The sequence below is a fragment of the Staurois parvus genome, unplaced genomic scaffold (genome assembly GCF_062004578.1).
Source record: "Staurois parvus isolate SC_StPar_1 unplaced genomic scaffold, SC_StPar_1.0 ptg000884l, whole genome shotgun sequence".
In the NCBI taxonomy this organism is placed as follows: domain Eukaryota; kingdom Metazoa; phylum Chordata; class Amphibia; order Anura; family Ranidae; genus Staurois; species Staurois parvus.
This window is the reverse complement of record NW_028318680.1, coordinates 470,001-497,964: the sequence shown is the minus strand read 5'-3', so window position 1 is coordinate 497,964 and position 27,964 is coordinate 470,001. Positions and strand designations below refer to the sequence as shown.

The 27,964-nt window shown below is 40.0% G+C and overlaps 1 protein-coding gene and 1 long non-coding RNA gene across 2 annotated transcripts in view; both read left to right on the top strand.

Moving 5' to 3' along the window:
• Nucleotides 1-27,964, top strand: part of LOC149442492 (uncharacterized) — a 104,862-nt gene that overhangs the window by 21,860 nt on the left and 55,038 nt on the right. The gene's annotated exons all lie outside the window — the stretch shown is intronic.
• On the top strand, nucleotides 1,753-7,497 carry KLHL34 (kelch like family member 34). The gene has a single exon (XM_089656050.1). The coding sequence runs from the start codon at nucleotides 2,251-2,253 to the stop codon at nucleotides 4,033-4,035; it is 1,785 nt and encodes a 594-aa protein (XP_089512176.1). The 5' UTR covers nucleotides 1,753-2,250; the 3' UTR covers nucleotides 4,036-7,497.

Genomic DNA, 27,964 nt, shown 5'->3' with positions numbered 1-27,964 from the left:
TCAGATTCTCTCCTGTAACGTAGGTGGGTTGGTGGCTGCTTCCAGGCCTTTTAGCTTGGTCACTGCTTCCCTGCCACACAGGTGGTCCTTGCTCTGGGTGCCAGTGAGCAGACTCCAACACTTTTAAAGGGGTCCCATCCCCTTTCCAATCACCTGTTGGGGATTGGCCAGAATTACTCAAGAGTGCAGCCAGACACTCCTCAGATCTACCTACTGCCTCTAGGGTCTTCCTCCAAAGCCTTAGAGCAGTGGGAAATTCCAGAGGAGCTGGCCTGCAGAGCCTCTCAGCTCCTGATCACAATTTGACCTTCTGGCTATTACACCCAGGCTGCTACTCAGCCTTCCTCACAGTGTGCTACATTCAAAACAGTAATTTTATCAAACAATTACATCTTACTTGTATGGCTAGCATAAGAGTACTATGCTCCAAAATATCCAATTTAAAGAGTGAACTGAAATAAAAAACAAACCAAAAATGCCTGAGTAGGCTAGTCTTAAGTTTTCTATAATGCTATAGACACTGTGAATCCCCTGCCCATGCATAACAAAGACATATATATTTAATCTGTTCCAATGAAAAACATTGGAAAATGCTTTCAAATGTGCTGCTGCAAAAATCTACCAATAATACAAAGAGGAAAGTGGAACACGTAGGTAGCAAGATGTTAATATATTTACTTGCAATGGATATCATTGATATTATAATGAGAATATTAGGCTGTGGTAATATATGTATATCGATTGTGTCATGTAGGAGTTATTCCTGTGACTGCTTTTCCTCTACAGATTTTTTTTCTTCTTTTTCACGTTTTCTTCTTTTGGTAAAGCACTGCATTAAAAGACTGCACGCTGACACAAGTAGGAAGTATGAAGGATTACTGCAGAGGAAATGCATAAATCGTCCGTTAAGACTGTCCAAGTGGTGAGATTCACGTTCCACCCAAAATAGTATGCCAAATTACATTTTTTTTTATTTTGCAGTTTCAGGTGAAGCTACTCAGTAGTATTAGGTGATGAGATATCTATGTGTTCTGCTAATGCTTTAGTTTTCATATTGACAGTATAATGGTGGATCAGCCTCAATTCAGAACATCTTCAAAGAGAAGTATACCAAAGATGGTGAACTGTGATTTAGATTACAGCTTAACATAATTTTCATATTAAATCAGATAAATACATTTCAGGTACATCAAAACAAAGGGTGTGCAATGTCTTACAGTTCCTTGTCTCAGCTTGGGTAGAAAAGTCTGTCCCCTGCCATCATGCTGGAATGTAGGACCTTGTGAAGGAAGCAGTGATCTCTCTACAGAAGTCCAAATGCTATATCCCTCCAATCAGCAGGGGGCAAGTGTTAGACTGATTGCACTGCTATGAGTCTGATTCAGCAGGGGGTAAGATAGACCTTGTGGAGGGACCACTGCTTCCACATGGATTGAAAACTTTACATTTAATTGGGCTTTAAAATTACAATAGTATATAGAACAATATTGGTTTTACAAAACAAAACTAGCATGCTAAAACAGCCAAATCATGTATTTTGATCATGAAAATGTATAGGTTTTCAAAGCAAGCATGCACTGTTAACAAAATCAATAAAGAATACATTATTAAAATTATCTGCTGGCTTTGTTGTAGAAACAAGTCTGCCGCTTTTCAGCTCCAACTCTGATCTTGGAAAACTATGTGACACGGTCTTGTGTTTGTATTCTATTTCTGTATCTGTGAGCTATGATGATATCATTCACACAAGACCCGAGATACACTTGTCAAACTCTAGCAGTGACTAAACAGGATATTCACTATAGTCTTCTAATTTTGGGAAGTCCAACTCTAATCCACGGCTGTTGATTTGATCTTTTAACAAATACTTTCATTGGAAGCGACAAAGGATCGTCTGCAAAAATTTTTACAAACAGAAGCTGCTTTGATTTTATACGATGGTGCAAACATGAAGTAGTTGTCAGACCACGATGCCTGTTTTACAAGACCTCTGCCTTAAGGGAGAAAGGAAAACTGCTTTATGGATAATTAAGGACTGTACACAGCAGTTGGAGCCAAGACAAAATTTACAAAAGGGGACCTTATAGCTGCTCAAGCTTAAAAAAAACCTGAAGTATGTCACTGAAAAAATTACAGAAGTATAACATGGTTGAGAAATGTTTTAAACTGCCTTGGGACTTTCCAGTACTGTCCAGTTCTAGTAAGTAAGTGTTGCTCGTATTTTTAGTTGATCTGTAATCATTATGCATCATGAGTTATTTTCTGGCTTTCTGCAAGTCTCATCGTGGCTTGGTGTTTACTCAGTATCAGGTGCTCCGAACTCACAGACACTTGTGCGATGTTTCACTAGTTGTAGATGGCCATGAGTTCCCTGCACATAAGTCATTGCTGGCTTGCTCTAGTGATTACTTCAGAGCAATGTTTAAAGATTATACAAAAGAGTCCAAGGCATCCGTTATTCACCTAAAAGTTATCTCAGCCACGGGTCTGCAAACCATTCTGGATTTTATATACACATCATGGCTGTCACTTTCCTTGAGCACTTTGGAAGATACTTTGGAAGCTGCAAGTTATCTACAAGTGGTGGATTCGATACCGTTGTGTAGTAAGTTCCTGATCAAAAGCTGTGACTTGGAAAACTGTTGCTTTGTTGCCAATATTGCTTTAAAATATTACCTTGTAGATGCTTTAGAAGAAGCAGAAAAGTTTATCAAAAACAATTTATGGAATCTCTTACAAGAAGAAATAGAATGGACAGAGCTAGTGGAATTAAATGTAAAGTCTATGATAAACCTAATTAAATCAGAAAATATCCCAAAAGTCAATGAAGAATGTTTATTAAGTTTAGTTCTTAAGTGGTTACAGTATGATAGAACCAGACTATTACATGCTAAAGTGTTTTTTGAAAATGTCCGATTTGGTCTGTTGTCACTGGATACCCTCAGGTCACTTTACAAACAATCAGAGGTTCCTTTAACACCATCTATCAAAAATCTTATCATAAAAGCAATAAACTATCATTCCTTCCCCTCAAAGCAACCTCTTTTACAGGATAAATACAGCACTCTGCGGAACCAAAAGGGATGGATACTGCTTGTTGGAGGAACAGCCAATGGGGAATTAGTCGAGAATGTTCTAGGATTTGATGTCTACTCTCATAAGTGGAAGATGGTAACAAATCTAAAAGTGAAAGTTCAGCATCATTGCACTTGTGTGATTGGTAACTTCCTCTACGTGATTGGAGGAGAAACTACTGAGAGTATAGAGAGCACCTCAAGCAGCACTTGTTTGTTGGCTACAAATGCTGTCTACCGCTTTGACCCAAGGTTCAATCAGTGGATCCAAGTCAGCTCCATGCTAGAACAAAGAGCACAGTTTTCCTGTTGTGTTGTAGACAATAACATCTTTGCTATTGGTGGCAGGGGCAATCTACCAGTCACATATTCATCAGTAGAAGTCTATGACATAAACAGAGATACTTGGACAAGATCTAAAGACTTGCCTTGCAAAATACATGGTCAAGCCAGTGCGGTGCATAATAATATAATTTATATCTCAGGAGGCAAACTTGATGGCCAAGCTAACAGCTCTAAGGATGCATATTCTTTTAATAAACTGGAAAGACAGTGGAAAAAACAAGCACCTATGACAATTGCAAGGTTTGGTCACCAGATGGCCACTGTAAAGGATGCAATATTCACATTCTTGGGAATTTATGAACCATTTTCTGATATAGAAAGATATGATCCAATGCACAATCAATGGACTCGATTGAGACCAATGACATTCGACCGATTTTGCTATGGTTTAGTGGTGGTGGAGCAAACTGTGCTTTTTCTAGGTGGCAAAAAATGGCAGAACTCCCAGGAGGTTGCAACACATAACGTTGTTGGGTATGATGCAGACAATGACTGCTGGGAAGAGATTTGCAGTCTGGCTTTTCCATTTTGTGGTCTAAAATGTGAAATTCTCCAGATGTCAGATATAAATGAAGCTAATGATGTAAATGGCCAAGTGCGTTCCCAGATAAAGTGAAGGGAAATTTGTTTTACTTTTGCTGGCTCATTGTAGCATATGAACAATGACTTATAAATGGTAATGTATATGCATTAAAATAGACAGTAATTTCCAAATATGATGGTGGGAAAAACCCATTTAGTAGCGAATATATATTTGTTTATTAAACATGGTGGTCCAATTGGCGGTTGATCATATGCACCAGAAATTCACAACTTCAATCTCTACAGGAGGGTATCTTGATTCAGTGTTAGAATTTATCTAATCAGCAGACAACATTGAATTTAGCAAGGTGTAACTAACTAAGCAAAACAATTGTGTTGCATCACCCCTTGAGAGCTGGAATTGTACACCCTGATATTTATAGTTCAGGAAATGTAAACTTACCTAGTCTAGATATAGTAAAAAAAATGAAGAGTATGTTTACCTCTCATTGCATGTATAGCATATCTAATATTTTTCTGCCATAATTAGCATCAAGGGACATAACCTTTGTGATACCATATGCTGGTATTTGGTGACATTATTTATTTTCACTTTAATGTTATATTAAAGATTTAGTTAATTAATGGCCACTGATATCATTAACAAACACATACACACATACTATATGGCAAACCATTTGTGGATACCTGATCATCACACCTCTATGAGTTGTTGGACATCCTATTACATGGGCATCAACTTTTTTGGAAAGGCTTTGCAAAAAATGTTGGAGTGTGTCTGGTTCTATGAGACGTTGAACAATAAGTCCTAGCTCACAATCCACAACGAATAAGGCTCCATGTACACTAGAATTTTTTTTAGGCTCAAAAACCGCTAGTGAAAAACACTGGATGAAAAACGCTTTTTGTGCTGGCTTGTAGTAGCATTTTAGTAGCGATTAGGAGTGGTAGCATTTATCTGAGTTTTTACAGTATATAAAAGAAAAAAATATTGAAAAAAAGCTGTTAGGAGCATTTTAGTAACATTCAGCTCTTTTTTCTGCTGGGAAAATGCTCGCAAAAACTCTACAGAAACATTTTTTTTCTGCTAAATGCTGAAGCTTGAAAAAATGCTTTAGCATAAAATAGTGTGCATGGACCCATAAGATAACCTTATTACCTTCTAGGAGCAGAAAAACATTTTCATAATAGCTTCTAAAAGCTTAAAAAAAAGTGCACATGGAGCCTTACGGTATCTGTCACACCTTACAGCCTTGCCCTCAGTTTGCGTAGGGTGTTTTAGTGAATTGGTGGATTTTACCACTATGCAATCATCATAAAATAGGGATCTGCACCAGCACATATATATATATATATATATATATATATAGATATAGATATACATATATTTATTTATTTTTTTAAAGGACAAGTCCTTTATTCACATGAAGTAACAGGTATCACAGGCCAAAGTTTCGGGAACTCGCAGTATCCTCTTTTAAAAGCAGAGTCAGCTAACTTGCAATCTGCCTTACAATTAATCCCAAAGGTGTACAGTATAGTTGAGGCCAGGGCTCTGTGCAGGACAATCAAGTTCCTGCACACCAAATTTGTCAGATCATGTCTTTATGGAGCATGCTAGACAATGCTAGAACAGAAAAGCAAAGATCCCCAAGCTGTTGCCACAAGGTTGGAAACACACAATTTTCCAAAACGTCTGAAGGCAAGGTTAATTCGTTTAGCTATGTGACTGTAATTTTCAAATCTTATTGGACTGATGATAACATTATTTTTAAAATAAATTTTTAAGTGTTTTAGCTTTTTGAACTGAGCCTTTCGTATTCAACAGCCTTAATAGTGGAGTTTACTAAAAACACCTAAACTCAATAACATAGAGATGTGTCCACACAAACTTTTGGCCATATAGGTAAGTGTTATGGCCTGTGTGAGCTAGGTGAGTTCATGTTTATTCCATCTGGGGGTGCTGTGCTCACCTGTAGAATGGTTGTGATGAAGATGGGACATCATTGAACTCCATTTTTGTTAGATTATAAACTGTTTGCAGTGCAATAACAAAAATTCCACATAATTTATTAATTATTTAATATGCATTTGGCAAGAAGAATCCTAGTCTATGTATGCAGCTAGCTAAACTCATCTGGATATAATATAGGTTTTATTACAAACAGCCTGTGGATGACATATATGTAGTGCAGCCCTTCTAAACAGAGTCAGATGTGCTGAATGTGCTCATGTGTATATGGGGTCTAACAATATTTTGGTGTGTTTACTGCTGTGATAAGTATAGATAGTATCTTGTAATGCTCACTAAGTATATTAATAGGATTACAGTCAATGGCGTATGAGACAGAAATGTCATCCATTTGTACTGATATTGTGATACTATTTCACTAATGCCTGCCTATGAAATTAGAAGATAAGACTGAGTCTGTACAATATGCAAATGATGTTTGTAACAACTAACCAACCCCCTACCCCTCCCCCCTAGAACACCCACTCATACACTAATGTATATGAAAAGTCAGGATTTAGTTAAAGCACCAGTCCACCCACAAGTGATATTTCAATTATACATTAGGTAGAGACTGGAAAGCAGACTCACCAGTTGGCTTTTTAGATGTCTTTGGTATTATTGTAAAAAAAAAAAAAAAAAATCAAGTCATAGTTATTATCTATTTTGGAACAGTCCAATACTTTCCATTTCTTCATCTGTAATGTAAAATAAAAACCAAGGGACTTAAAGTATAGCTAAAGGCAAAACATTGTTTTAGTTTTGGACAGAGTAGAATATGTTAGGTATTTATTGCTGTCTGTGACCCCCTTAGGGAGATTCACCCTCTCGATTTGTACTGTTTACTGTTATCATTGAAAGTGAAAGTAAAAGAAAATCCTAAATCTTGGAGTGTCCCCAGAACAGGAACGGAGGTGAGCCCTCCAATGAGAATACTAGTTCTGCTCAATTGGGGGGGGGGGTGCAGGGGATTCTTTTAATTTACAGGGATTTCCTCTCAGTTCCTGTTTTGGCTATGGGACAGGAGGAAGTGAAGGGAAGTATCCCCAATGGGACACAGATTGCAAAAAAGACAAAAAAACAGAGGTTACCCCCCTCCCTCCTTCCCTTCTTTACCCTATTTTAATTCTTGAAGAAAATGCTCAGACCTAAAACCCAAGTTTCCATGGTTTAACTCCCCTGCCTCCACCAAATGAGATGTCACCTATGAGCAGACTAGCATTTTAGGTGTATTGTACAATATACATCAGATTTGTTTAGTTGGGGAAAGAACTGTGCAATATGTAGTGATAACCCACAGTAACCAGTCAAGCTTTATCTTTCACTGGACTGGTGTCACTACTGTAAATATAACTGAAATGCTATTCACTGCTATGGATGGTGCATTGTGCTCAGAATAATTACTGTTTGTATTGCCAAGATTTACTGCAATCTTCAAAAACCAGATTATATTGATGGTAATTTTTCATGGTTCAGAAGATCACGTTGTATATTATTGCATTTAATATAAAAAGTCTGCACCAATGACTGTACCTTCTTTGTTCAATTCTTACCTTCCCGATCCTTCTACCATCTTGGCCTGCCACAGCTTCCATTGTTCCTATGGGGTCATGACCATTTTATTTTTATCATCCATAATCAACAGTGTCTCATTGGTCCAGTACTGCACAAGTGGGTCTATTGGAGGAATTGGCCTCCCATAGGTACTGAGGAACTCCAGTTATCATGCAAAATGTTTGAACAGGTCTGCTTTCTATCTACTAAAATTGTACAAAAAGATACATATACGGCTCAAGGTGGGTGGCTCATCACAGACTTCGCTGTGAAATCCATGGAAGCCAGTCTGACTTATTGCACTCCAGCAAATCAATCAGATAAGGATATGAATCACTGCAATCTGAACTACAACTGTTTTCTTTTATTGAATAGTATCAGGGGTCACCATTGAAATGTTTTGCACTGTGTCAGAAGTGACCCCCTGATCCCCTGATACTATTCAATTAATAAGAAAAGTTGCTGCAGCCTGGCATAATGTGATTCCTTTCCTTTACTGACAGATGTGATTGTTCTTTCTCTTCTAGCTGTCCTCCTGGGGAAGGTAGTGTGCAATAGTGTGCATATGTGACACCATGAATTAGGGGGAGAAAAAAAGGGAAAATGCAGACATAGAACCTAATCGATCTCATGTATTTGCTTCATGAAAATGCATTTCAAGTAGAATATTCTTGCCTAGGAGGCTGGTTCACATCTATGCATTGCAATTTAGTGTGAAATGTAGAGGCAAATTGTATGGGCCTATTTACACCTATGCATATGCATTAGCACTCACTGAAACACAATGGAACAACGTCAATCCAGACGTCCATTACAGAATAGAAAGAAATTGCAGAAACACAAGGGGTTGTGTATTTATAAAAACTTTACAGAGCTATTTGTGCTGTGAAACCTCATGTACATTTGTTCTTTGCGTATCAGTGCAAAAAAAGCCCAAAAACATTAGGCTATTTTCTCTCCAGATGAAATGTTTTTCATTCTTATAGAGTAGAGTGAATCAGTTAAATACTGCATTGTGGCCACAAGATGGAGATGAAGATCATAGGAAATACTTATTTACTGTTTTAGAACAATGGTGCCGCGCCCTTTAAGTGAATGTGTATCTAAATATAAAAAAAGTGAATAGTGAACTGCTTATAGCAATTCATTAAATTACTTAATAGTGCAAAAAAATGTCAAACATTATGTCAAACAATATAAACCAACATTAATGGCAAGATAATGATTAGAAAATAATACATATAAATGTCCAATTCATGAGTGAATTCAATCAAATGTGAATCCCATCATACTTGCGGCTTGCTCAATATGCTGTAACAGACTGCTCATACAATCCAGATAGTCTGTGATAAGGGACTACTGGGCCAGGAAAACGTGGGTTTACTCTGATGTGTTCCTCTGTAGAGAGCAGACTGGGAGGTTCTCCTCCTTACTCCTGGTAATGCTGCTAAAGGTAAGTCCAGGATATGGGTCCTCCCTTCAATAGGCTCTATGTTTTCTCCCTATTTCTCCAGGTATACACCGGGAAGAAAAGAGAGAGAGATAGTACCTTATCTTTGGTATAAAAGTGAATATTTATTTGTGCCAATATTGCACTCACAGAGTTAAAAAACATTCAGCGCTTTTAACAGTGTGTCCAGCCTGAGTGGCATGTGGACACACACTGCCTGTACTCGCCGTTCCAAGGAGTCGGGTGCGTGGTGACGTCAGTGCCCCTCCCTGAGCCACAGGGTCACGTGGCTTCTTCCAGGGGTTGTCATGCGAGTACATGCAAACTCCAGGCAGGTGGTGCAATGGCTGGGATTCGAACCAACGACCCTAGTACTGCCAGACGGCAGTGCTAACCATTTATCCACTGTGCTGCCCCATTCATACATACGTGGGCCAATTTAGACAGGAGCCAATTAACCTACCAGCATGTCTTTGGAGTGTGGGAGGAATCCCGTACAGGCACAGGGAGAATATGCAAACTCTATGCAGGTAGTACCATGTTTGGGATTCAAACCAACAAGTGCTGCTAGGTGGAAGTGCTAACCACTTAGCCCAAGTAGCAACATGATCTTCCAGGAGAAGGAGCTTAGCTCTGAAGAAGAGGGATTGTACCTTGAAATTTGTCAACTGGCAATCTGACCTGTCAAGGTCATGTGAGGTCCATCTTCTAGAAGGCCATATTGTTACCTGGGTTTATGCACAATGCTGGTTTAACCCCTGTAGAACTGTCGGAAAAAATGTGCACATAATCAAGTTATATGGCTGGGAAAACATGATATCATATCTCCAAATTACACACCTCAGTGCTAGGATACTAACTTCCATTTCCTCCAGTGACACAGTCTAAATAGGAGTTTGTGGATTCTTGCCACAATTACGGTAGGTTAGTTGGTTTCATCCTCAACTGACCCTAGTGTACGTGATTGACAGAAACATTAAAGACTGATTATACTTTTAAGACCATATTACATGTTACACTCATATTTAGGGTAACATGGTGCCAAATGGTACTTCCCATCCACGGTCATTTTGGGGTAAGCGTGGCTTGCACAGCCATGTCATTCATTCACAGAGATATCCACTGCAGTAGATGGATTTGTGGTTTTCAATGGAACACATGTCCACTAATCATCCCACTTGTAGTCTGGCTCTCTAGCTGAAAGCCCATACCTTGGTACAGTCAGAGATCTAGAGGAAGAGTCTGCAGGAGCCTGACATTGCACCCATGACCCACTGACTGCAGTTGCAATGTATTGCAGGCTACGCACTCAAGCAAATAGGGAAGCGCTACAAATTCCCCGCAACTGCATAAAGTAAGGCTTGATACCAACCTGTCTTGCTGCCAAATATGTTGATTTTTGTTCTTTTAAGCAACAGTGCTACAGCGACTACAGAATCTTCAGCATCCAATAACCTTGTGTTGTCTTCCACTGAGCACTGTGGTTCCATCCATTCCCCCTACATCTCTAATGGGCTCTGCAGGAATGTAGTGGTAGTAAACTGAATGACAAAGTGCAGCGGGTTCCCGGGCTAATAACACTCCTGGAAGTGTTGGATCATTTTTTAGGGAGCAAAGATGATTGGTACAGGCAGCTGGACAGATGAGTATTAGTGTATTTCCACCTTTGCAGTCAAATTTGAAAACCCCCCCCCCCCACTATATGTTCGGTCCAAAAGAAATTTATTGGATTTTAAGGAAACATAGAAGAACAATAGACAAAACATATTGAAACATTGATGGGAGACTCAAGGCCTCCCTCATACAAGGTGGACAAAAGAAGTTGGCACAGATTTCTTTTATATGGTGATACAGGTTCGTGAGATATAAAACATAATATATATGAAAGGACATGGCCTAATAATATGGTGCAGGACATTCAGTGCAGAAACTAAATAATAAAGGGGAAGATGCCATGAAGAAAAGTATAGGCAAACATGAGATCAATGCAAGCAATAAATATATTGCAACACTGTAAGGAACAGAGCTATTCCCCATTATATGTTTGTTATGTGTTCCTGTTCACACAGCATACCAAAAATTTTTTAAAAATGTGTTACTTTTTAGTTGTTTCTTTGGAGCAGGATATTCAGGACAAATATTATTAAGATGAACTTGTGAGCCACTGGAGTTAGAAATCAATGTATTAGATCGCTGGATTTTTTCTCACTCTCATAAGATGTGAATTCTATAAAATCAATAAATAATTATCCGCGCTCTAATATTACCTTGCCAATGCTATATATTATATAATACCATAGCAATACCATTAATTCATATATGCTGTGATACTATCATCTTATCAACTTTTTACCTGGATTGCCTAAATTAATCTTATTATATTCTCCTAGTGCTGAATAAAGCTTAAAAATAAAAAGTGTGTAATTAAATCCAATTATGATATTTATACAGTGTGATTATTTCGTTAAAAATAAATAAATTAATAAAATTCACTGTGCCAGTGTGAAAATCAACTGAATATAAATAAATAAAAATAATGAAAAAAATTTGTATAAATTCATATGATCCAATGTGCAAATGATGCAAAGCAAACAATAAATTGTATATATATTAGTGAAATATAAATAAATAAAAATAATAAAGATATTATTCAGGACAGAATGGAGAGACAAGACTGAGAGACAGTGCTGTAACATACAGAGGGAGATTTACTAAAACTGGTGCACTCGGAATCTGGTACAGCTGTACATGGTAGCCAATCAGCTTCTAACATCAGCTTGTTCAATTAAGCTTTGGCAATAAAACCTGGAAGCTGATTGGTTTCTATGCAGAGCTGCACCAGATTTTGCACTCAACAGTTTTAGTAAATAACTCCCATCATGTCTTGAGAACTGTATCCCTTTTTTTGAAAAGACAGCTCTGTATATTTAGTTACAAACTGAGTGCTAAATCTTTCAGTACAGTACAGACAGGGTTAATTATGGCACACATAGCTCCACTGCCTCCTCATAAACATTGCATAGCAGGGGAGAACTAAATAGGAGTGTTTTAATCCTGCAGTTTTCAGAAAAAAGCATCAAGGTAAGCAGCAATTTTTAAATTCTTTTTAGGTTATCATATGCGAATGAGAGCAAGCAACACATTTAAAGTTGGTGTTATCCCAATAAAATTGCAAAAGAGGAAATATATTATTTTCTTTAATATATATATATATATATATATATATATATATATATATATAGCGCTATTTGTACACTCTTTGCGGCTACTGGGGTATGATGGCGCCACCTGTATAGTAATTAGGAGCAGAGTCCTTATAATCTGTGTGATCAGGACAAGATCTCTAACAAGCGCTAGTGCCTCCACTCAATTGGGGCTTGTGGATAACAAGTGAAATCCCAACTGAGTAATGTATCATCCACAGACAGTAATCCACACAGCATTGTATATGAATGTCCATGTATTGAAGAAATAACATTCAGTGAACCATCCAACATAAAGTATCTTCCAAACAGGAACATTAAAGCATAAACAGTCTTTTCTGCATGTCTCAGTGAGGGGAGGCTGCAACACTTACAGTCTGAGCTCTCTCTCTCCCAGGAAATCCAAACTTCCCTCTTTTTCACAAGTCTCTCCCTGATGACCTCATCCTCAGTGCACAGAGAACATAACAGCCATATTGGAAAAGGGCAAAACAAACACTGCATAATAGAAGTATACACTGGAAAATGGGCAAAGAATATATCACATCACTACATTCTCCCCCTGCTGAAAATCCTTCCGACCCGGCAAGGATATACACATAAAACAAAAACAAAATATAGCAAGTTAACATTGTTTGCCTTCTGCAGACCACTTCTCCAGAAGCAATCTATTACAGAGATTAGCTGCAAAGAAAACATGGTTAGTAACAAATAGGCATCATGCTAACCAGTCTAGAATGGGCTGTAATCATGTCCATCAGAACATAAGGTTGTATAGCATAGTTCTGTACAGCATAGCAGGGTCTTCCCAAGGTGTCTTAAGTAAACATTGATGGAGGGCGTCGAACACGATCTCCTCAAGCCCTCAGACATTAGTCCAGATAAATCTGGGACTGCATTAGTGGGAAAACTTGGTGCTCCAATCATGCCTGGAACTGTAGGCACAAAGTTTTGGGCTGTTGGTTCAAAAGCAGGAGTAGTTGGGTTCAGACCTCCCCTCTGAGGAAGACCCCCATTAGAAATAGGTGAAGGAGCCTGTACAGGAGACTCTGGTGGAGGTGTAAACCAGTCATTGTCATCACACTGTTCTCCACTGTCTGCACAAGGCATATCATTAGAATCTGTAGCAATATCAGGTTGTGGCTCCTCATCCGCAGTAGCAACTTGTGGTACTGGAAGCAAGTGATTCCTATGCCAGGCTTTGATCCGACCCTCAGGTCCTCGAATCTGGTAGACTGGGATTCTAGGCAGTTTTTCTATAACTTCAAACAACTCATTTCTCCTGCGATCAGCTAACTTATGTTTGGCTGAGGGTCCCAAATTGCAAAGAAGCACTTTATCACCAGGTTGCAAGTCTTTGTAACAAATTTTGGCATCAAAGCGTCTTTTATTGGCAGCATTTATTTTTGCAGCATTTTCCTCAGCCAGTTGATAGGCCTCTTGTAAACTATGTTTGAGTCGTGCCACATACTGGTAGTGATTTCTATGTTCCACTCCATCAGTAGACACATGCAACTGAATGTCAATAGGCCAGATGGGCTTCTCTCCCAAACATGAGAAAATAAGGAGGGAAACCAGTTGACTCATGTCTGGTACAATTATAGGCATGTACCATAGCTCCAACATGTCGGCTCCAGGTTTGTTTAGCACCATTAGGGAGGGTACCCAACATATTCAACAAGGTACGATTGAAACGCTCAGGGAGAGCATCACCCTCTGGATGATAAGGTGTGGTTCGGCTCTTGTGGATGTTAAGCAATGTTAACAGCTCTTTAATTAGGCAACTTTCAAAGTCCCATCCCTGGTCAGAGTGAAGTCGATTTGGCAGCCCATAATGAACAAAAAACTTCTCCCACAACACTTTGGCCACAGTTACTGTTTTTTGATCTTTGGTTGGATAGTCTTGAGCATATCGAGTGTAGTGATCAGTCACAATCAAAACATTTCCCACACCGCTGCTGTCATTATCAATACACAAAAAGTCCATGCACACTAAATCCATTGGACTAGAACTTTTCAAGTGTTCCATAGGAGCAGCTCGAGTAGGCAGAGTTTTCCATTGCAGACATCTCACACAATGGCTGCAATAGTCCACAACAGCTTCCCTCATTCGTGGCCAAAAGAAACTGTCTCGGATTAATCCACATGTTTTTTCAACTCCTAGATGCCCATGTTGGTCATGCAAACTTCTCAAAACAGATTTTCTGTAGACTTGAGGGAGCACTAGCTGTCTCCTTCCAGGATGATCATGGAACAAATGTATCCTATACAAAAGCCCATCGATTATTTTGAGTTCATCCCATTCCTTAAAATAGTAGGTACTCTGCTCAGGCAGGGTTTTTCTCATGTAATTAGGATCTTTGCAGAAAACAGACTCTCTAACATGTCTGATTACTGGATCCCTCATTTGTACAAGATATCATATCTTTCTTTTGCAGCTGGATGTTTTCTGGTACCCCTAGAGTAGTGGGGCAGCAATACATGTCTGGGATACACTCTTCACCAGCTCCCAATGAGTCAATAACTCGTACGTCAGAGAAAACAATATTGTCTCCTTGTACAGCAGGTGTAGCACAGTAGGCAGCCACAGCAGGCCCAGGTACTTCCTCCCATTCACTTTCTTCTAAGTTCATTGGCAATCCAGGACACCTGGAAAGAGCATCAGCCCCAATATTTTTGGGTCCTGGCTTGTACTTGAGAGTGAATTGGTAATTAGACAAGGCAGCAAGCCACCTATGACCAGTGGCATCCAGCTTGGCTGTAGTCAAAACATAAGTGAGGGGGTTATTGTCAGTTCTCACCTCAAACTGAGCCCCATACAAGTAATCATGCAGCTTTTCAACAATAGCCCACTTCAGGGCAAGAAATTCCAGTTTGTGAACAGGATAATTCTTTTCTGCTGGGCTTAGACTGCAACTGATATAAGCAACAGGCCTTAGTCCTCCTGGGTACTCCTGATGGAGCACTCCTCCTAACCCATCGTAGCTGGCATCAACATGCAGAATGTATGGCTTTTGTGAGTCTACATAAGCCAACACTGGTGCTTCTGTAAGGCTTTTCTTAAGTTGTAGAAAAACGTCCTCACAAGCAGAAGTCCACCTCTCACTGAAAGGAGTTTTGCTGGTTGTGTCAATGCCAGGTGTTTCTTTAAGCTAGTCATTAAGAGGCCGAGCAGTCTTGGAATAGTCTCTAATGAAGCAGCGATAGTAGCCACAAAACCCCAAGAAGGACCTCAGTTCTGTCAGATTTGTGGGATAGGGCCAGGTTACCACAGCCTCCACTTTAGCAGGATCAGTTGCTACCCCTTCTGCAGATACGATGTGGCCCACAAAGTTTACTGAAGAACGGGCAAACTTACATTTGTCCAGGGAGAGTTTCAGACCTTCTCTCCTCAAATGATCAAGCATTTTAAACAGTCTCTGATCATGCTCCTCCAGAGTGGAGCCAAAAACAATTATGTCATCTGATAGACAATACATTGAGTGGGACAAAGGTCTCCTAGTGTCCGATCCATTGGACGCTGGAAAGTTGCAGGTGCACCACTAATTCCCTGAGCAAACTGGAAAAACCCCAGGGGGCAAATAAAAGCTGTCTTTTCTTGATCTTCCTCACTCATTGGTACTTGGTAATACCCGGATCTTAGGTCCATTACTGTGAACCATTTGCTGCCTTGCAGGGCATCAAGAGCTTCCTCAATGCGAGGTAGCGTGTATTGATCTGGGACCATTCGCTGATTTAGAGTCCTGTAATCAACACATATTCGCACTCCAGCATTTTTCTTTCTGATCACCACTATTGGGGATGCATACGGGCTTTTAGACTCAACAATAATGTTTTGATCTTTCATTTTGTGCAAACAGTCTTGAACATCATCCAGATCTTTAGGAGGTATGCGCCTGGATCTTTCTCTAAAGGGGGTGCTATCTGTTAGGCGAATACTGTGTTGAATACTTTTAGCACACCCGACATCCATGTCATCAGTAGAGAAAACATCATTGTATTCCATTAGCTGCTCTTCTAGTGCTTGTTTGTGCTCTGCAGAACTATCAGCATCATTCAGGTGAAAGTCTAATTTGGTTTCTTTCTCCTCGACCTTGGCAGGGTAAGAGCTAATGGTTTCCACTGGGTAACAATAGGCTACCTCCTGCTAGGCTGGTATTATAGCTGGGTATGTGGTAACATTCCGAACAGTAACAACATCCATCCTTGGACATTTTAAACGATAGTCTTTTCTTTCTGGTACTATCTCCCAGCCCTTCTTTGCAGCCTCCTTCGGATCAGTCTCTAGCAGGAAAAAGCTACCGTTTGCACCCGGTGAAATTTCCACATAAACCCACACCACTCTCAGTCCTCCTGCTGGAAGCTCAATAGGATGCCATGGATTCCCCACACATCCTTCAGGAAGATCAGGAGCAAAGGTTTGGCAGATATTTTGAAGTTCTGGAGCAACAGGCAGTGAAGGTAGAGGAGTACCCTGTTGAGGCTTAATAAACCTTATGAAAGCAGCCTCAACGGCTTCAACATTGGAACCCACAATCATAGGAGCATAGTCACTACCCCCAGGTGGAGGGCTCACATAGGCAATGACTTTAAGTGGGGGATCCTTATCAGCTGTCACACCAGGAATGTGAAGCTCAACTTCTAAACAACCATCCATAAAAACAGGATTTTCTCCCACACCATAAACAGGCACAGTGTCCATAGGTTTCAAAGTGAGGTGGTGTCATGCCTTCAGCAATTTGTTCTTTGTTAATTAGGTATTATTAGTATGCCTTATCAGTTTGTAATTCTCTGTTCATTGTGTAACTGCTCCATCTAGTGGCTGTTTGTATACACTGCATCTTTTCACAGTAGAAGTTTGACCCATTTCAGCTTCCATGGCTTGTAGCCTATGAACTCTGATTACATCATCAGTCCTGCTCATAGCAGCCATTTCCTCATCACAGACTCCATTCCTGTGGTAACCACGCTGCTGGTAGGATCCAACCCTCACATTCAGGCTCACAATAGCATCGTCGGTACGTCTACACACATGTCTATATCTTATGCATCTGTGTTTTATGTAACCTACATGTCTTACATGTGTTTATATGTGCATTGCCTTACTGTAATGTATAATATGCTTTGTCACATGGCAGACAGTGTTACTAAACGCCTTATTTTCTGTTCCTCAGTTTCACCTCTTATATCTTTGCAATAAAGACAAAGTTGGACGTTGCTTCTTTGTCAACTCATTGCCGAGAAAGGTTTAGCTGTCTGTCAAGCTATGTACCTTCACACATAAGGAGGACAGAACAGGTGGCTTAAGTGTTGCTGATAGAAGGGTCTGTAGATAATAGTCGGCTGAGAGCCAGTGTCAAACAGAGCAATAGTGGGTATATCATTAACAAACAAATTGAAAGTACATCTGCGGCCTACTCCAAGCAGTTTAGTGAACATTTGTTTTCTTGATTTTCCCTGTTTTCTTTTATACATTCGTCCAGCTTTACTGTGAATTTCAGAACTATCAGCAAGCAGTGGACACTGACGAACTGTGTGACCTGCTTGTCCACAGCGGAAACATTTAATGTGGAAGAGAAACTTATCACTGGAGGTTTTATCAGCAGATAGAGCTCTAGGCTGTGGAAGTCTACCAACTTCTTTGTTTTTAGCAACAGTCTCAGTTTTGTGCTCACCCGAAGAGCTCTGATGAACTTTGCTTTTAGAAGGGGTACTAAAAAAGGATCTCAGACTCCTGTTTCTTTACTTCAGTCATAGTTTCAGTAAAAGTAAAGTTTCTCTCTCTCAAAACAACATTGGGTGATGCGGCAGTAACCCCTTTATTATTTGAGCAGTCCTTAATTTATCAACATCTGTAGGAGAGATGACCTTTTCAGTGAGCAATCTTCCTAAAAACACTTCTACCCTCCTCACAAACACAAACATCCTCTCCATCTTTATGCTTTGTCTGTTTAAAATCAGCAAGCATCTGATCCGGGTCACAGTGCAGTCCATAAGCATCTGTCAAAATATCCATAGATTCTTGAGCACTGGTATTCACATGTGTGTCCTTGTAAGCTCTGACAATAATGGATGCTGGTGGTCTTAAGCTTTCCATGATGCGCTGTTTTTTCTTTTCCTCTGAGCAGGTCCATTCCTCTATCACTTGTTGTGCAAAATCTTTCCACACTTTAAAGCTTTCTTCACCAGCAGGGACAGGTAGCACTCCTGAAAAAGACTTTAATTTGCGGTAAGAATCAGCATGTAAATTCTGAGCAATGACTTCAGTGACTTTTAGCAGCAGATGCTCAATATTTGTTTCCTGCTTAGTGGCTGTAGCAGGCAACATTCCAGACTCTCCTGATGAAGCCGTTGTATTCAATGGTTCACACTTTACAGGCAGGGCTGGTAACTTTTGTCTTACTGGAGGTGAAATCACTGGAAATACTACAGCACAACCAATTGCTTCAGCCCCTTTGGATTTATACAAAAGGGCCCTTTAACTGGATTTAAATCCACCTCGCTGAGACAGAGATAATGGGTATACAGTTCACAACTCTCATCCTCTTCTCTTTTATCCACAAGAAAGGCATACTGCAAGGTTTCATTTGCTTTTAGTGCCTCCCACAGTCTGTGGGAACTCACAGTGATAGGCACATATGAAATAGCAAATGTCCTTTCAGGTGGCAGTCCCTCTTCTAGGGCCCACTGCCTCACAGCTTCTGTTGATAACAGTGACATGGTCTTTCCGTAATGTCCTGATCCAAGATATATTCTCTCAGCAGTGCCTCCAAATGTAGCGCTATTTGTACACTCTTTGCGGCTACTGGGGTATGATGGCGCCACCTGTATAGTATTTAGGAGCAAAATCCTTATAATTTGTGTGATCAGGACAAGATCTCTAACAAGCGCTAGTGCCTCCACTCAATTGGGGCTTGTGGATAACAAGTGAAATCCCAACTGAGAAATGTATCATCCACATAGACAGTAATCCCAACAGCAGTGTATATGAAAGTCCATGTATTGAAGAAATAACATTCAGTGAACCATCCAACATAAAGTAACTTCCAAACAGGAACAATAAAGCAATAACAGTGTTTTCTGCATGTCTCAGTGAGGGGAGGCTGGAACACTTAGGCTACGTTCACACTAGCCTTGTGTGCAGGCGGCAGAGAGGCGTTTGGTAAGCGTTTTTACCGCTTCCCAAACGCCCCTGCCAATTCTGCACATTACAGCACATGGTGCTGTTCTAACGGGAGCGTTTGCGTCGCGTTGCGTCGCGGCAAAACGGACGCCTCTGGACGAGTCAGGAGGCTTTGAAGCCTCCTATTCTCGTCTATGGTGCCGCTCCACAAACGCCCGGCCGGCGTTTGCGGTGCGGTTGCGGGGCGTTTGCGGAGCGGTAACACCACTCAAACTGCATTATAGGCGTTTGTGGGGCGTTATTAACGCTCGGCAAACGCCTAGCAACCGCCGCTAAACCGCGCATGCGGCGTTTGAGGAGCGTTTGCCGAGCGTTAATAACGCTCCGCAAACGCCGGACCAACGCTTGCCAAAAGCTATAGGGGCGTTTGGCAAGCGTTGGCAAAACAGCCTAGTGTGAACGAGCCCTTACAGTCTGAGTTCTCTCTCTCCCACGAAATCCACACTTCCCTCTTTTTCACAAGTCTCTCCCTGATGACCTCATCCTCAGTGTCCAGACAGCATAGCAGCCATATTGGAAAAGGGCAAAACAAACACTGCATAATAGAAGTATACACTGGAAAATGGGCAAAGAATATATCACATCACTACATATATATTTAGATATATTACACACAAAGCTTTTTTTCTCAGAGAATAGATGCTGAAATGTGTCCTTTCCGAGTCACCCCTTGTCTTCACCTCCTGCCCATCTCTGAGCAACATTCCTTGGTTCCATCCACTACCCACCTCCCGGTACCACCCTTTTAGAGAATACAGAACCAAGCATCATTTTGTGGTTCCAAGTAACTTGTATGGAATTTGTTAATGATGACAAGAAAATCAGTAAAATTGATCTCAGGAAATTGCAGCCATCAACAATAGACCCCCAGCGACAATACATTTCCCCAGCAACAGTGGAACACCTGCAACAAAAAATACTTCCCCCCAGCAATAATATATCCCCGACAGCAACAATAGACCTCCCAGCAGTCAGCATCAGTAGAGCCCCAGCAGTCAGCAACAAAAGACCCTGACCTGAACAATAAATCCTTCCCAGTAACAATTTACCCCCCAGCAATATAAGACCTACCTCCAGCAAAAATATATCCCCTACCAGCAACAACAGTCCTCTCAAGAAACTATAGACCTCCCTGAAAAAATAGAGCCCCTCCAGCAACAAAAGACCCACCAGCAGCCAGAATCAAAAGACCCTCCAGAACACCCCAGCACTCTTTGCAATAACATATATTCAGTGCTGGAGATGCTGGAACCGCGTTCCCCTACATTCCTGCTGAAGAAAATCCCTGCATATATATACAGTTGTGCTCAAAAGTTTGCATACCCTAGGAGAATTAGTAAAATACAGTCTGTACTATTTTTTAAGAAAACATGAGTGAGCAGGCAAAATACATTTCTGTTATTTCTTATGGGATTCATATTCAATTGTAGGTCATAACAGAATGGCACAATCATAAAACAAAACATGGCAACAAGTAAACAAATGAAATGACCCCTGTTCAAAAGTCTGAATACCCTTAGTTCCTAATATCTTAAAACGGTGTATTGTCCCATTTAGCATCAATGACAGCATGTAGTATTTTGGATAGTTGTCTCTGAGGCCCCGAATTCTTGCAGGTGGTATAGCTGCCCATTTGTCTTGGCAAAATGCCTTCAGGTCATGAAAGGTTTTTGGTCATCTTGCATGAACTGCACGCTTGAGATCTCTCCAGATTGGCTTGATGATATTAAGGTCAGAAGACTGTGATGGCTATTCCAGAACCCTGACCTTTTTCTGCTATAACCACTGGAGGGTCAGCCTGGCCTTGTGCTTAGGGCCATTGTCATACTAGAAAGTCTAAGAGCGTCCAATGCACAGCTTTCATGCAGAAGAATGCAAATTGTCTGCCAATATTTTCTGATAACATGCTGCATTCATCTTGCCTTCTATTTTCACAGGATTCCCTGTGCCTTTAGAGCTCACATCCCCCAAAACATCAGTGCTTCACAGTGGGGATGGTATTCTTGTCACTGTTGACCCCTCTCCATAGTGCTTATGGTTGTGATCACAAAGCTACATTTTGGTCTTGTCACTCCAGATTACAGTGTGCCAAAAGCTGTGAGGTATTTCAAGGTGATGTCGGGCATTTTTGTTGTGGCATTGGCACAGTACAGGCTTCTTTCTGGCAACTCGACCATGTAGCTAATTTTTGTTCAAGTATTGTTGTATTCTCTGTGAAACAACCACAGCATCTTTTTCCAGGGCAGCCTGAATTTCTCCAGAGGTTACCTGTGGGTTTTTCTTTGTATTCCAAACAAATCTTTTGGCAGTTGTGTCTGTAATCTGTCCTGGTCTACCTGACCTTGGCTTGGTATCAAGAGATTCCTGAATTTTTCACTTCTTAAGTGATTGAACAGTAGTATTATGCCAGGGAACACCTGGACAATTAATTTAGTCAGCTAAAATGCCTCCAAATATAAAAATTAATTATAAAAATAATTGAACTGAGCTAATTTTTAGCCAAACAAAATTCTTTAATTGCTTCCATCCCACCCTATAGCAGAAATACTGCTACAGGGTGGCTCGGGTGCGCAAATTCATATATATATACACACATATACATATATACACACACATACATACATACACACACACATATACACACGCGATTTTGCAGTTCAGGGAAGGGAGTACGCAACCCTGCCCACGCTGCCATTCGTGGCCTCGGCTGCCAATCACCGGGTCTTGGTCTGTGATTCCCCACCAGCACCTGGCGATCTTTAAGGATTTCCAAAGAGGGAAAAGAACTGTATGTAAACAATGCAGATCTCTCCCCTGTCAGCTCCTGCACACTGCTTTGTATGGCTCTGCATAGCAGAGCCATACAACACAGTGTGCTTACAATGAAACACACACACAGCCCCCATAGTAGAACAGCACACAGTTAACCCTTGGATTGCCCCACATGTTAACCCCTTTCTGCCCAGTGCCATAAGTACAGTGTCAGTGTTTTTTTATTAACATTGATCACTCTATTGGTGCTACTGGGGATGTCAGTGATACCAAGTCAGTTCCCCCCAGTGCCAGAATGCCTGCCGCAGTCCCACTATAATTCGCTAATTGCCAACATTAGTAAAAAAATAAATAAAATAATACATTTCAGTATATATACCGCCATTTGTAAACGCTATAACTCATGTAAACCAATTACACGTATTGGGATTTTTTTTTTTAGCAAAGACATGTAGCAGAATATGTTTTGGCCTCAATTTATGATGAAATGTTTTTTTTTAATTTTTTTACTTGACATATTTAATAGCAAAAAGTCAAAAACATTTGTTTTTTATTTTGCAAAATTGTCGTTCTTTTTTTGTTCATAGCGCAAAAAAAAAACGCACAAGCGATGAAATACCACCAAAAGAAAGCTCTATTTGTGGGAAAAAAGGATGTAAATTTCATTTGGGTGCAGCGTTGCATGACCGCGCAATTGTCAGTTAAAGTTGCGCAGCGCTGTATCGCAAAAATGGCCTGGTCAGGAAGGGGGGTAAAACCTCTGGAGGGTAAATGGTTAAGAAAATGAACAGGATCTGTGCAAGTATGCACTAGATTGTAAGTAACTTATGTAAATACATGTTAATTTATTTTATAAACACAATATAATAGCCCGATTGTGAGGTACATAGACACCAAAAAAAATTGCATAGAAGTTACAAAATTTTCCATTAGAATATATATATATATATATATATATATATATATATATATATATACACACACACACACACACACACACACACACACATACATACATACATGCACACACACAGTGTGACAACACTGAAGAAATGACACTTTGCTACAATGTAAAGTAGTGAGTGTACATCTTGTATAACAGTGTAAATTTGCTGTCCCCTCAAAATAACTCAACACAGCCATTAATGTTTAAACCGCTGGCAACAAAAGTAAGTACACCCCTAAGAGAAAATGTCCAAATTGGGCCCAATTAGTAATTTTTCCCTCCTGGTGTCATGTCACTCAGTGTTACAAGGTCACAGGTGTGAATGGGGAGAAGGTGTTAAATTTGGTGTTATTGCTCTCACTCTCTCCTACTGGTCACTGGAAGTTCAACATGGCACCTCATGGCAAAGAACTCTCTGAGGATCTCAAAAAAAGAATTGTTGCTCTACATAAAGATGGCCTAGGCTATAAGAAGATTGCCAAGACCCTGAAACTGAACTGCAGCACGGTGGCCAAGACCAGACAGCGGTTTAACAGGACAGGTGCCGCTCAGAACAGGCCTCGCCATGGTCGACAAAAGGAGTTGAGTTCACATGCTCAGCTTCATATCCAGAGGTGGTCTTTGGGAAATAGACGTATGAGTGCTGCCAGCATTGCTGTAGAGGTTGAAGGGGTAGGGGGTCAGCCTGTCAGTGCTCAGACCATACACCGCACACTGCATCAAATTGGTCTGCATGGATGTCGTCCCAAAACGAAGCCTCTTCTAAAGATGATGCACAAGAAAGCACGCAAACAGTTTGCTGAAGACAAGCAGACTAAGGACATAGATTACTGGAACTGTGGTCTGATGAGACCAAGATAAACTTATTTGGTTCACATGGTGTCTAGCATGTGTGGTGTCAACCAGGTGAGGAGTACAAAGACAAGTGTGTCTTGCCTACAGTCAAGCATGGTGGTGGGAGTGTCATGGTCTGGGGCTGCATGAGTGCTGCCGGCACTGGGGAGCTACAGTTCATTGAGGGAACCATGAATGCCAACATGTACTGTGACATACTGAAGCAGAGCATGATCTCCTCCCTTCGGAGACTGGGCCGCATGGCAGTATTCCAACATGTTAACGACCCCAAACACACCTCCAAGATGACCACTGCCTTGCTAAAGAAGCTGAGGGTAAAGGTGATGGACTGTCCAAGCATGTCTCCAGACCTAAACCCTATTGGTCATCTGTGGAGTATCCTCAAACAGAAGGTCGAGGAGCGCAAGGTCTCTAACATATCATCATGGAGGAGTGGAAGAGGACTCCAGTGGCAACCTGTGAAGCTCTGGTGAACTCCATGCCCAAGAGGGTTAAGGCAGTGCTGGAAAATAATGGTAGCACACAAAATATTGACACTTTGGGCCCAATTTGGACATTTTCACTTAAGGGGTGTACTCACTTTTGTTGCCAGCAGTTTAGACATTAATGACTGTGTGTTGAGTTATTTTGAGGGGACAGCAAATTTATACTGTTATATAAGCTGTATACTCACTAATTTACATTGTAGCAAAGTATCATCTCTTCAGTGTTGTCACATGAAAAGATAAAATAAAATATTTACAAAAATGTGAGGGCCGTACTCACTTCTGTGAGATACTGTATATATGATGAATTAAATTCAATAATCAATTTCCCCCTTTAGACAAAATAACCAATGATAACAAATTATCTGACAATAGGCTGTGTTTTACGGAATTCAACTGTTATTCCCTTGCAGAAGGAATAAGCATCAAATTACACAACACTGAATGCCAATATGGCCCAAGAACAGAAAAATAATTTTAAAAAATATATTAATTTGGGTCGTTATGTTAATATGGGGAGGGCAGTTAGGCTGCAACAAGATAGATGGCAATAGGCTTATTATTCTAATCAAGCAAAAGCAATAGAAGATGTATTATAATTACCCTTCAAGTATGAGGTACCCTTTTAGATGACTGATGATTGGACCCAAAGGTGGCTGCCAAATAATGAGTGAAGTTAAGCTTCCCCAAAATGGCGTCTAGACAGGTTGGAGCTGTGTGTCCCAGATTCAGTCAAGTGTCAGATGATGGCCATGTAGATGATCCTTTTAGATGGTTTGTGTGTGAGTGTGTGATTGTAAGTGTGATCCTCCAGCTACCTGACCATCTCTTATCGAATGGCACACAATACTTTCATAAAATTTGAATAAACTTGGCCCAGAAGGTGGCACCGTCTTCCTATTGGTGAATTAGTTTATTAACCAGACCCATGTTTATTTTTGCATTATCACCTTTCTGGCCACGGAGTGTCACTTTCAGTTGTCATGACTATTTTGAGTTTAAACGGAAAGTAAAGTAACTAATTTGTGATAGTTCACCATAACCAATTGGACCTTCTGAAAACTACATAATGCCTTGGAGAGTAGATATAATTCCTAAGTTATGATCAGTACGTTCTGGTGTACCAGTAATTAAATGGAGAATTTTACCTATCAGGAGGTGAAATTTCATATAGCAATTAAAATAGTTGTACACATACAAAGAAAAGAGAAAAATATATACAATTTGTATAATAAACTACTTATTGATTATGGCTATGATAGCACACATGCAATAGTTATAACAATAATGATAAAAATGCCCACACACTATATACTGTAGATAATGGGATTATAACTTCCCATTCAGTCTTCCTTCAAAGAATATGATATTCAATCTCTGACATATGCATTTGAATGGATAAGTGTCTTAATACTTAATTTTCTTTTAGTCTTTTCCTGAAATGTTTTAGAAGTATCAAATTTTATTTTTATACAATTCTGAAAAATATAATTTCCTTTGGTTTCAAGCTGGGTTTTTTTTTTTAGAGTTCCTCACATTTTGACTTCTTGTTCAACTGTCCCAGAATGTAATTCTTGGTATACCTGGGCAGATAAAGTTTGTCTTGTCCACAATCCCATGTTTGTGATTTCTGAAATTCTCATAAACACAGATCAGGGCTTTTATTTACCTTTTTGTCCTGTTTATATGAAGAGAAACTGTGACTAATTTGATTGAATCTCTTTCAGCTTGTTTTAGGTTTCCCTATTTTCCAGGTCTATTTACTAGACAAACTTCTCCATTGACTATTTATACACAGACACTAATTGCAATTTAAAAATCCACAGATGTGGGAAATTGCCTTTCAATTGCCATTTTAACTTGTGTGTGTCAGCTTGTGCGTCTGTACCAAGGTCAAACATTCCAGGGTATGTAAACTTTTGGGCCATTGTGGTGATTTATTTTATTATTTAAAAAGGAGCCAAATGACTCTGTGATAATAAATGGCTTCATATGATCACTATCCTTATATAAAAGGCAGTTTTGTTCACTTGCTTCCCTACCAAAAGCAGGACAATACAACCAGGATTAGGTGAGTATGTGCTGCTGGGGAGTGCAGAACTTCCCTGCATGGCCAAAGGACAGGTTTTCCTTGAGAAAATAAATAATCTGTAAGATATTTCATTCCTTCCATAGAATAATTTCATGAGTTTACATTTTTAGTGATCAGAATGTTAACATGAAAATATTGTTTGATATGACCAATTTTAACTTCTTGTTGTTTAGCATTTCAACACTTTCTCCTTCTTCTTGTAAAGGAAAGCAGCGTTCAACAAGTGCAGGCTAGTGCTGAGATTTTATTTTTTGGCAGCTCAGTATGAACTGAAATCACTAAAGCACCCTGCAATCTTTATTTGTAAAGTAGGACATTTATAAAAATAAAAATGACAATATTATTGGATAAACTTGTGAACTTTCAAGAAAAGAAGAAATAAATACAATTGCTCACAAGCCATCATGATTCCCCTTAATTAAACATCCTCATTGCAGTACTTAAGATAATCCATGCCTTCCCTAGTCACAATCAGCTGAGGAAAGGCGAGTAAACCAGGAACAGTCAGTTTATGTTTAATTTTCAATATTGCAATGAGAAAGTTCACAATCTTTTCACATACAGTACTGGGCTGTAACTACCACATTTTGCTCCAAGCCAGTATGCCATTTATTTGGATGACATACAGAAGTCCACCTGCATGCTTAAAATATTGGCACCCCTGCATTTCTGTCATCCAGAAAATTGTTGCAATTACAAATGTTTAGGCATTCTCATGGATTTTTCTTTTGTTTGTATTGGTATGACACAAAAAAAGTGGATAAACAGACACATTACACGCAAAACTCCAAAAAATGGACTTGACTATTATTAGCACCCTCCATTTAATATTTGGTAACACACCCCTTGGAAAAAAAAATGAAATCAATCGCTTCCTGTAACCATCAATGAGTTTCTTACACCTCTAACTGGAATTTTGGACCACTCCTCTTTTGTCAACTGCTCCAGGTCTCTCAGATTGGAAGGGTTCCTTTTACAAACTACTGTTTTGAGATCTCTCCACAGGTGCTTTATGGGAGTGAAATCTGAACTCATTACTGGCCAGTTCAGTACCCTCCAGCTCTTTGTCTTAAACCATTTCTGGGTCCTTTTTGGCATGTGCTTTGGGTCATTGTCCTGCTGTAAGACCCATGACCTCTGACTGAGACCCAACTTTCTGACATTGGGCACTAGATTGGACCCCAGAAATCTTTGGTATTCTTCAGATTTCATAATGCCTGTACATGGTGAAGACATCCAGTACCTGAAGCCGCAAAGCAACCTCAAAACATCAGTGACTCCCCCACCATGTTTGACTGTAATCTTTGCTTTAAAGGAGTCATTGCTTTTTCTGAAAACAGTAGAATGATGGGCTTTACCAAAAAGCTGTAATTGTTTTTCATCTTTCCACAGCACATTCTCCCAAAAGGATTTTGGCTTCCTCAAGTAAGCTTTGGCAAACTCCAATCTGG

Excerpts from the sequence above, each read along its gene's own strand:
- KLHL34 (XM_089656050.1), top strand. The coding sequence starts at position 2,251 with ATGAGTTATTTTCTGGCTTTCTGCAAGTCTCATCGTGGCTTGGTGTTT.